Source organism: Phyllostomus hastatus, unplaced genomic scaffold, assembly GCF_019186645.2.
Source record: "Phyllostomus hastatus isolate PE091 unplaced genomic scaffold, TTU_PhHast_1.1 phas_contig_5, whole genome shotgun sequence".
NCBI lineage: Eukaryota > Metazoa > Chordata > Mammalia > Chiroptera > Phyllostomidae > Phyllostomus > Phyllostomus hastatus.
The window spans coordinates 2,701,890-2,712,305 of NW_025333897.1; the positions used below are offsets into that span (position 1 = coordinate 2,701,890).

The 10,416-nt window shown below is 58.1% G+C and overlaps 1 protein-coding gene across 6 annotated transcripts; it reads left to right on the forward strand.

Moving 5' to 3' along the window:
- Window positions 1-293: 293 nt before the first annotated feature.
- DPF1 (double PHD fingers 1) lies at window positions 294-8,857 on the forward strand. 6 transcript variants are annotated; one of them, XM_045846818.1, is made up of 12 exons: window positions 294-400; window positions 1,800-1,960; window positions 2,053-2,160; window positions 3,439-3,566; window positions 3,826-3,915; window positions 4,282-4,360; window positions 4,553-4,684; window positions 5,609-5,659; window positions 5,749-5,868; window positions 6,897-7,009; window positions 7,607-7,688; window positions 7,780-8,857. In XM_045846818.1, exons 1-12 carry the CDS (start codon window positions 372-374, stop codon window positions 7,848-7,850), a joined length of 1,164 nt encoding a protein of 387 aa, XP_045702774.1. In that variant the 5' UTR covers window positions 294-371; the 3' UTR covers window positions 7,851-8,857. The 6 variants fall into 6 exon arrangements, 4 of the variants coding, with proteins under 4 accessions (XP_045702774.1, XP_045702775.1, XP_045702776.1 ...); XR_006786597.1 differs by having other exon boundaries at window positions 318-400; window positions 6,917-7,009; window positions 7,577-7,688; XR_006786598.1 differs by having other exon boundaries at window positions 318-400; window positions 6,917-7,009.
- Window positions 8,858-10,416: the final 1,559 nt, after the last annotated feature.

A 10,416-nucleotide genomic window follows, 5' to 3' on the forward strand; every position in this document is an offset into this window, starting at 1 on the left:
CGTGGGCGGCAGTGAGTATACGTGTGATTTGTGTGTAAATGGCCATGAGTAGGTGGGCAAGCCCAGGTGTGCGTGTGAGTGTACGCCTGTGAGACCGGATGTGTGAGTGAGCGTGTGTGAGCGACTCTGCGTGCTGCGTGGGCCCCACCTCTGCCTTCTGCACCCCTTCCCCAGCGTGGACCCGCCAGCCGCCAGGCCTGGACTACGACTCCCAGCCTGGCCCGGGCGGGCCCGCCCCACCGTCCTGATTGGCTGTGACCCCCATGCTCCCGCCCCCCGGGAATGAATGGATGGGCGGCCTCCGCGCCCGCCTGAGCGCTGGGAGGACCGACCCGGCGGGGACCTGCTGGGGGCAGGACCGGGGGAGCAAGATGGCCACAGTCATCCCCGGCCCCCTGAGGTGATACCGGCCAACGGGAGGCGGGAGAGGGCGCGCGCGCGCGGGTCTGCGCTGGTGTGTGTGTGTGTGTGTGTGTGTGTGTGTGTGTGTGTGTGTGTGTGTGTGTGTGGCAGCTGGGGGTGGGGCCGATGGGGTGTCTAGGGGGCTGTCACTGTGGGCTCGGCTGCGCAGGGGTGCGAGTGTGTGAGTCTGGGTCTCTGGCAAGAACGGGGTCCGATGCGCTACTCCTGGAAGAGCGGAGGGTGTGGGGAACTCAAGAGTCCTCCTCGAGCCCTCTTCTGGGCAGGGGTCATGTCCCGCCCTGCGACCCCTGGGTAGGGGAGCTGGTGAAATGGAAATGGCCTGGGTGGGGGGGGGGTGCGGAGACCTTGGTAAACTTGAGTGAAGCCCACACTGCCTTTGTCTTGGGATATAGAGTGTCACTTGTTTGTGTTGTGTGTTTTGAGGGGATGTGTGTGTGGAGATGTGTTTCGTTTCTTTTATTCTACACTAGGTATCTTTGGGTATTTGGGTCTTTGAGTGTGTGTACATGTCCTTTGAAATTGTGCACCATTTGTGTTCTGTCTTTGGGTGTGTAGGTACACATGTATCTATGTGTAAGTTTTCGTGTGAATATGGGTAGATATATGTTTCTATATCGTATATGTATGTGTCTTTGTGTGATTGAATATGCAGTATTTTAGATGTTGGTTTCTATATTGTATATTTTTGTGAATGTGTGTGTATCCTGGGTGAATCTGTATGATTTCTTTGTATAGTGTGTGTGTGTGTGTGATTTGTTTGTGTTGTGTCTTTGGATATATGTGTAAGTGCATATGTTTGCTTTAATATCCCTTCAACACTTGTGTGTCTGTGTGTTTGGATGCTTAAGTGTGTATATGTGTGGAGTGGTGTATCTGATCTGTCTGCACATCGTGTGTCTTTGTGTGGGTGATTTGTTATGTTGTGTCTTTGGATACGTGGTGCACATTTATGCATGGGTATATGTGCGATCTGTTTCTACACCGTGTGACTTGGGATATTTGTTTTTCAGTGGGTATATGTACATGCACACATGTGAGATGTATCTGTTTCTCCTTTGTGAGTCTTGGGATATGTCTCTCTTTGTGTGTGAAGCAGTGTGACTATGTGTGATTCGTTTGAGTTGTGTGTTTGGGTATGTGCACATACGGATGGGTCCTGGTGTATTTTTGTTTGTTTATGTATTGTGTATACCTACTCATTGGCTTGAGGCCTGCTTCAGTCCCAGGCGGGGGTCTCCTGAGTCCAGGAGCCACGGGAGGGGAGAAGTGAGGTTGGAAGTGTCAGCCCACCCATTCCCAACTGAGGGGAGGGGTCCTACGCACCTGGCGCTCCTGCCCTTGTTGACAGCCGCCCGCCTGCTCACCGCCCCTCACAGCCTAGGTGAAGACTTCTACCGCGAAGCCATCGAGCACTGCCGCAGCTACAACGCGCGCCTGTGTGCTGAGCGCAGCCTACGCCTGCCCTTCCTCGACTCGCAGACTGGTGTGGCCCAGAACAACTGCTACATCTGGATGGAGAAGACCCACCGCGGACCAGGTACTGCTGGGAAGGCAAGGGCGAGGGCGGGGGCAGGGCGAGGCGAGGCAGGGGGCCTCGCAGCCCCAGCCTTACAGCCTACTTCGCTCTAGGTTTGGCCCCGGGACAGATCTACACGTACCCTGCCCGCTGTTGGAGAAAGAAACGGAGACTCAACATCCTGGAGGACCCCAGACTCAGGCCCTGCGAGTACAAGATCGGTGGGTGGAGCTGTCTGTGCCAGGGGTGGCTTCCACATGCTCCCCCAGCAACAGCGCTGTGAGACAGTGCACGAGTGCGCCTGAGCCGTCACCTCCCTCCCCGCCGTCCCCCCAGCTAGTGTCTGAGTGGCTGGCCACGTGTCTGCCCGTGTGTCCTCCAGAGATACTCGGGTTTTCCCTGAGTGACTGAGCTTTGATTGGTATCTTCTACTTGGGCCCAGGTGTATTTGAGAGCAGAGTAGTATGTGTTATGGTGTCTAGGTGTATCCAGCCTTTGTATCTCTTCCCTTGTCATCTGGGATGTGTTAGTGTCTGCCTCTGTTTCTTCCTCTGGGTGCCTGAGCAGCCTGGATGTGTCCGAGTATCGGACTGTAACACTTGCTATTTGTAGTGGAGTGTGTACATACGTGTGTCTGAGTCTCCTTCCACGTGTTCCCAAGTGTATTAGAAGGCTTATTTCGGAGTGTGTGTGTGTGTGTGGTATATCAGGGTGTCCGGCTGCCTCCTGCATGGAGTGCCCAAGTACTTGGAAGGTCTGGGAGGTTCTCTTCCCTTCACATCTGGTGGATGAGGTGTGTTTCTGCCCAGGTGTGTTGATCCACCAGAGTGTCTGGCCATATCACTTAAATGTGTCCAGTACTATCTGAGTCACTGGCTGTCTCTCTTCCCCGTCCATCCGAGGGTCTGTGTAGGTCCGGTTGTCTGCCTGGCTGTGTCTTCCTGGGTGTGTCTGACTGCCTTAGAACTGTCTGTATCTCTCCTGTGCGTGTCCAGGTATATAACAGGGTCTGATGGTCTAAGAATCTACTTCTGAGTGTCTCTGGGTGCATCCAGGGGTCTGCCTGTGTCTCCTCCGTGTTTCTGGGTGCATCTGAGTGTCTGGGTGTATCTCTTCCTTTGTCTGACTGTTGCAAATGATCTGTCTACCTCCCCTGTGTGTGCCCATGTGTGTCCTGTGTGAAAGTGTGTGTGCCCATGTGTCTCCATGTGTGTCTGGGTGTGAGTCAAGGGCTGGCTGGGGTCTCTCCATATATCTAGGTTCATACACCGGTCCGCTGTGTCCCCTCCTGAGTGTGTCCTGGAGAATCTGAGGGTCTGGCTGTGTCTTCCCCGGCGTCCTTCTCACCATGTGTAGTTGAATCTTTGCGTCTGCTGCTGGTGGACAGTGGAAAAGCCTCTTCCCTTCCTCAGCGAGCATGGTTCCCCAACCCGGGCAGTTTGAGGAGTCCTCCAGGGACAACTTGCCCACTTGACTCTCCATCCTGGCCTTGTCCCCAGACTGTGAGGCACCCCTGAAGAAGGAGGGAGGCCTCCCTGAAGGGCCGGTCCTGGAAGCTCTCCTGTGTGCTGAGACAGGGGAGAAGAAGATGGAGCTGAAGGAGGAGGAGGCCATTATGGACTGCCAGGTAGGCCTGCCCCCAGGAGCCCCAGCTCTCTGCCCCCTGCCCCCACCTCCTGCCCTGGCGCATCTCGCCCCTGCTCCGAAACCTCCCCTGGCTCCCTAGGGCTTTCTGGCATCTTAGTCTTCATCCTCCCATGCCTCATCTCTTTGGAAGACCTCCTGACTTGCCCTGCCACCCCCTCCCCAGCTCTGCACAAAGCCCCCCAAAGCAGAACAGGGCCCCACGTTTTCTTGACTCCACTCTCCGTTCTCCTGGTGCCCAGAAACAGCAGCTGTTGGAGTTTCCACATGATCTTGAGGTGGAAGACTTGGAGGATGACATTCCCAGGAGGAAAAACAGGGCCAAAGGAAAGGTACCTCCCCATCGCCGCCCTCCCCTTGCCCGTCCCCTTTCCCAAGTGGGCACAGCGATCAGACCTGCCCCACCTGGACCTCACCGAACCCTCAGAACAGCTGGGGGGACCATATACACATTTCACAGATGAGAAGGCCGAGGCTCGGCTATATTAAACCATCTGCAAACCAGAGGTTGTAAGGTGGCTAGAACCGTCTTCGCACCTGTGCGCGGCACAGAGGAAACCGAGCCTAAGAGGGGCTGGAGTCCTGAAGGCCCTCGGTTAGAAAGTGGCTGAGCTGTGATGCAGCTTTGGGGCCCAGACGATGAGATCTCTTCCGGTTCCTTCCCTGTTTAGGCCCCTCACTCCTAACTCTTCCCGCAGGCGTATGGCATCGGGGGTCTCCGGAAACGGCAGGACACCGCTTCCCTGGAGGACCGAGACAAGCCGTATGTCTGTGATAGTGAGTCCTTCTGAAGAGGGGGAGAGAGAGAGTGGGGCACAGTGACCTGTCCCCTCCTGGGCCCCCTTCTGTTCGGGGCCCTGGTCGGGGGATGCTCAGGCCTCTGGCAGAGGGGGAGGTGTGAGCCCGGAGGCCAGAACTGAGGGAGGCTGGGGAGGGCTCACCCGCCCTCCCTGCTGCTCTGCTCTCCAGTCTGTGGGAAACGGTATAAGAACCGGCCGGGGCTCAGCTACCACTACACCCACACCCACCTGGCTGAGGAGGAGGGGGAGGAGAACACGGAGCGCCACGCCCTGCCCTTCCACCGGAAAAACAACCATAAACGTGAGCAGGCCGGGGGCTGTGGGCTGGGGAGGGGCCCTGAGAACGGGGGCTAGGAATCTGGGACGGAGGGGGCAAGTTAGACATTTCTGGAAAATCTCCAGCTTAGTGGTCCCCTCCCCCCACCAACCATGGGGAAGCTGGCTCTGGGGTTGCCATGGCAACCAACCATCTCTCTCTCTCTCTCTCTCTCTCTCTCTCTCTCTCCCCCCCCGCCCTTTCCCGGCCGGGCGTAATATTTCTGGGTCTGATTTATTGTTTCAATTAGAGCTTAGGGAGGGGGGTGATAGATGACTCCCCTCCTCCCTGCCTCCCTTTCTCCCTTCTCTGCTAAGCTTTGGTGGAGGGGCAGGGTCTGTGGCCTGGGAGCCCTTGGTGACGGCCCTTGCCAATCCTATGCCACCGTGACAGCGGAAGGATGGGGGGGCCTGGAGGGAAGCTTTGCCAGTGGAGAAAGCGTCTTCACACCCATCCCTTGGTGGGAGAGGGCTGTCTCTTTATCTTCTCCCCACTGCACCCAGGCGTCTCTGCGTTCAGACTTTCCTTTCCGAATGTTTCCATACCAGATCTGGGCCAGTGGTCTCTGCCCAATTTTTATCTGGTCCGGACTCAGTTGGGGGTGGCTGGCTGTCTGAAAGAAATGTTTGCCTGGGGGAGCAGGGGACTCTTCCTGAAGCCGTATTTGCCAAGTTTTTACCCAATAAAGAGGACACGTTACTTGACAACAAAGGAATTGGGGGATCCTGATGAGAATTATTTGGATCCCCCAATCTCTTCTGCTGCTGGCCACAGCTCAGGGTAGCTACTGTCTGTCCCCACCTCCCCCAAGCCAAGACCTAGGGGTCCTCCCCTGAGGGGCGGAGGCTGGGGGCAGGGTGGAGACTTGCCTATGATGAGAGTCCCTCTCTCTGTCCCCCCCACCCCCAGAATTTTACAAAGAATTGGCCTGGGTCCCCGAGGCACAGAGGAAGCACACAGGTAGGGACGCCTCCCTCTGCCCTGCTTCTGCAGAAGCCTTCGACTGGGGGCCCCGCCTGCCCATGCCAACCCCGCCTGCTGTCTTTCAGCCAAGAAGGGGCCTGATGGCACTGTCATTCCCAACGGCTACTGCGACTTCTGCCTGGGTGGCTCCAAGAAGACGGGGTGTCCTGAGGACCTTATCTCCTGTGCTGACTGTGGGCGATCAGGTGATGACCCCACCTGAGGTTTCTGGGGTGAGGGTGGAGAGGACCCTAGGAGTCCGGGCCTAGAGGACGGGAGGCAGAGGAGTGAGGACGGGGAGGGGGGGGCGGGCGGGGGCGACCCAGAGTGTCTCGGGGGCTCTGCAGAGAACAGGGCTGGTGGGGCTGACTCGGCTGCTGAGGGCTGTGGGAAGCTGCGTGGGGCCGGGGAGGCTCTGGGAATAATGGGATGCCGTTGTCTTGGCACTGTGTGTTGTGGCCTGTGCTTGTCCTAGTGGGGTGTGGGGAGAGCTGGTCGCCGAGACACGGTGGGTAGTGGGCCGAGGTGGTGAGTGATGGATCGCCACTGCCTGGATTCTGTGGGTAACAGAGGGCGCTTGCCGTGGAGTTGTGGTTAACAGATGCGGTTTCCCACGGTGGACCTGTGGGTAGCAGATGGTGGTTGCTTCACCTAGTGGGTAATGAATTGTGGTTATGGTGTTATGGGTAGCAGAATACAACTGTCATGGCACTTGGGTGGGGCAGAGTGTAGCTATGGCACTGGGGGGGGTGACTGGTGGACTGGCACCGCATGGTACTGCTACGAACAGTTTGGTGGCTGGAGTACCCTGTGTAATGGGCTTGGGTTGCAGGGAACCCCGGGGCGCCCCCGCACTGTGGATGGTGGTTGCCATGGCATCGTGACTGGGAGGATGTGGTTGTCACGTTATGTGGTTAACAGAATGTGGCTGCCCAGTGTTGTGGGTGGTAGGAAGTGGTTGCCACAGCACTGTGGGTAATGGAATGTGGTTGCCATGGTGTGCTGGGGAGCAGAGTGTGGTTGCCATGGTGGCCGAGTAGAAGACTGACGGCCACAGCAGCACTGCCTGCAGGAGGTCGCCGGGCACCCTGGGCAGGGCGGGGTCAGGCCGTGGACCACAGCAGCTCAGCAGCCTTAGGAGCCGGGGGTAAGGGTGGAGTCATTTCTTCCCCTGGGTCAGCAGTTACCAGGGGCATGATGACCCCTAACTGCATCCCTGCCCCTCGGCCCCCAGGACACCCCTCATGTTTACAGTTCACGGTGAACATGACAGCGGCCGTGCGGACCTACCGCTGGCAGTGCATCGAGTGCAAGTCCTGCAGCCTGTGTGGCACCTCGGAGAACGACGTGAGTCCCCCCGCCCGCCGGCCCCCTGCCCCGGGACCCGCCCCAGGCGGCCTCCCCACCTGGCACCTCCGCCTTTGCCAGTTGGGCCTAAAGCCTTTCTCTGGAGCCCCTCCTTGGTGACCACTAGTAACCTGTATTATTATTATTGTTAGTGGCCATTCATTGAGCCCGGCACTTAATACTCTTCATCTCCCTGACTCTTCCCAACCACCCTCTGAGGTAGGTGCCTGTATTCCCACTTCACAGAGAGGGGGAATGACGTGCCCATGGTCAGCCAGCTAGGGAGATGGTACCGCTGGGGCCTCAACCCCTGTCCATTGTTTCCAGAGCTGGTAGCAGGCTGTTTCACATCATTTTAAGTGTTCCACCAAGTCTAACAAAGCCCAGGCCACAGACTGCAAACTGACAGTGCTCAGGGGTGTTGTGCTCGGCCGAGCAAGGTTTTGCGAAGATTCCGTGGTGCAGAGACCTCTGGGAGCCCTTTCTGTGGAAGGACCCACCTCCCCAGCCCCTGTGACCGGCCCCTGCCCCAGCCCCCCACCCCGTCTCTGGTGCCCGTGCCCCCAGGGTGCCAGCTGGGCAGGTCTCACCCCCCAGGACCAGCTGCTGTTTTGTGATGACTGCGACCGCGGCTACCACATGTACTGCCTGAGCCCCCCCATGGCGGAGCCCCCAGAAGGTGAGAGGAGGCCATGCCCCCTGGACAGGAGGGGCTGGACAGCCCTCCCCAGACTGGGGCCCAACTCCCTGTCCTCTGGCCACCCCCACAGGGAGCTGGAGCTGTCATCTCTGTCTTCGGCACCTGAAGGAGAAGGCCTCTGCCTACATCACACTCACCTAGGCCTGTCTCTGGCCCACCTGGACCTCTGAGGTGGTGCTTGCCCACCTGCCTCTCGGAGCTCCTCTACTCTCTCCTCGTCCTTAATGCCCCACAGTGGGAGGGGGAGCGGGGAGCCCGAGAGGGGGCTGGGCCACCCCCTTCCCTCTGTGCCAGTGGAATGTTTGCCCAGTGGGTTGGCGGGCCCAGCAGGGCTCCCCCTCTCCTTCCCCCTCCCTTGGCAAATGGGCACCAGGGGCTTCTGCTCCCCTCAAAGCCATACCCCGCCTCTGGGCGGGCACGAGGGGCGGTGGATGCCGGCCGGCGGTCCGAACCCAGCCTTTTTCTAAAGAAAAAGTCAAAAAGTTTTTAAAAAAAAGAAAAAAGAAATTAATATATACAAAGAGTCCTATAAGGCCTGGCTGGGTCGAGGGGCACTGCTGAGCGAGTCCACAGGGCACCAGTCTACGCCAGCTTCTCGCCTGGCTGCCCCTTCCCCCAGTGCTGAAGCTGCAGCTCCCTGCCTCCCCAGCCCCAGGTGGGCACCACACCCGCTCTTGCCCAGGGCAGGTGGGTGTGGTGTTCACCCCTCCTTCCCTCTTGGTGCCCACCGTGGATACTGCATGATGTGAACCATGGTTTTAAACTCTGTTCCCGTTCCTGCCCCTCCCTGAGAGCCCCACCCACCTGCCACAGCCACAGGTGTTGCTGGTGGGGCAGGTGGGCCCCTGCCCGGCGCCTGCTGGGACGAGAAGCACAGACTCTGCAACTGGACTAGTTTTCCTCCTCCCCGCCGCCCTGATCCCCACCGGCCAGGCCGGGCTACCCCCTGTCCCCCTCGCTGGCCATTTTGGAGGTAGTGAGGGGGAATGGTTGTTTCTTGTGGTTGTGTGTGTTTGTTGTTCGGGTTTAAAAAAAAAAAAGGGAATTGAGACTGCAAGTGGGTGAGGTTGTGGGTTTGGGGGGGGTCTCTCCCAATCCAGGCATGCCCCCCCTTGTAAACGAGTCTCCTTTATTGCCTGCCTCTGCTGTGAATTAACTTGTTCTGTGTATTAAACTGGGCCTGACCCCTCTGCCACGACTACCTCCTTCTCCAGGCTGGTTTGGGGCGTCACCAAGAAGGGGAGCTGGGGCCTCGTTGTGGGGAGAAGCAGCTGAGGTCAACAGCTGGAGCTGGCCCCTACCTCCACCTCCCCCCTGCACCCCGCCTTTCTCTGGCTTTGTCCCACCTCCTCCCTGCCTTGGCTGAAAGGAGAAGGGGGATGGGGTGGAGGGGGCTCCCGCCCAGCCAGCTGTGGTTGCCCTGGCAACAGACTGCTGCAGCTGCAGCAGAAAGCGGAGAGGAGGAAGGCGGGAGCTGGGGGCTGGGGGAAGGGAAAGGATGAGAAGATGAAGACTGGCAGCCCCTCCTGGCTGGGGTCGAGGGCAGGGTGCCCCGAGCCCCTCATCCCACCACCGCACGTCCCCTGGGGCTTCCTGTGTGCGGCCAAGAGTGCAGGGGAACAGGTAGAGAATGACAGGGACAGGACACAGACACTTGGAGAGAGGCCGAGATTTGGGGAGGTGGGGTGAGGAGAAGGAACCGGGACAGGAAGGAGAGACAGGAGAGACGCACATGTGAGAACCACAGACTTACAGAGAATCAGAAGAAAGAGCCACAGGAATTACGGGGGGAGAGAAGAGAGGGAGGTTTAGTGGGGAAGGAAGGAATATTAATAAAAAAAAAGACACATGGGGAGAAACAGGAGGAGGAAGTAGACAGCGATGTGGAGAGAAGCAGAATAGAGATCTGATGAGGGAGGCTGAGAACCAGGGCACAGACATTTGGAGAAAAAGAGTAAGAGGAACGGCACTTCGGAGAGAGACACAAACAGGCAGAGTCTCAGGGCAAGGACACAGGGAGATGGAAGAGGATGCATGGGAGGAAAGTACAAAAAAAATTTAAGGGGATAATAGAAAAAATCCTGAGAAAGCCAAAGGTATGAAGGGATTCAGAAAGATTGGGTGGGGAGAGGGCCAGAGATGGGGTGGGAGGGGGAGGGGGCCTGGGGGAGGAAGGGAGGGATGAGGCGGGAGCTGAAACCAGGAAAACGGGGAAGGGACAAGCAGGGCCCCGTCAGGCGGGAGCGAGGGCTGGCGTGTGCGCATGGGAGTTGTGGGGTGTTGGAAGTCCGTGTGTGTCGCAGGCGCCAGGAGAGGATGTGAGAACAGCTTGTTCCACGGTTTCCTGGTGGGGGAGGGCAGCTCGGTTGAGGACGGGGCCTCCAGAAGGGCGGGGACAGGGAGAGTGTCTGGAACACTAGAATTTTTAGGAGATGTGGAAATAGCTGGTCTACCTCCTCTGGAAAAAGGATATGTACCCGTTTTGGAAAAAGATTTTTCTGTGTGTGGTGAGGGAAGGGTCTGGGTCAGAGAAGCACCAGGTTTGAGCGTAGAGATGGAAAACTTGAAGATAGGTAAATGGGTGCAGGGCCCCCCAAAGACCCGGCCCCCTGGCCACCCCGCTGGAGGCTGGGCTGCCTCTTGGATCCAGGCCAGACACTGGGGTTTTCTCGTGGGATTCTGAGATTTGGAAAATCAGTTTGACTGT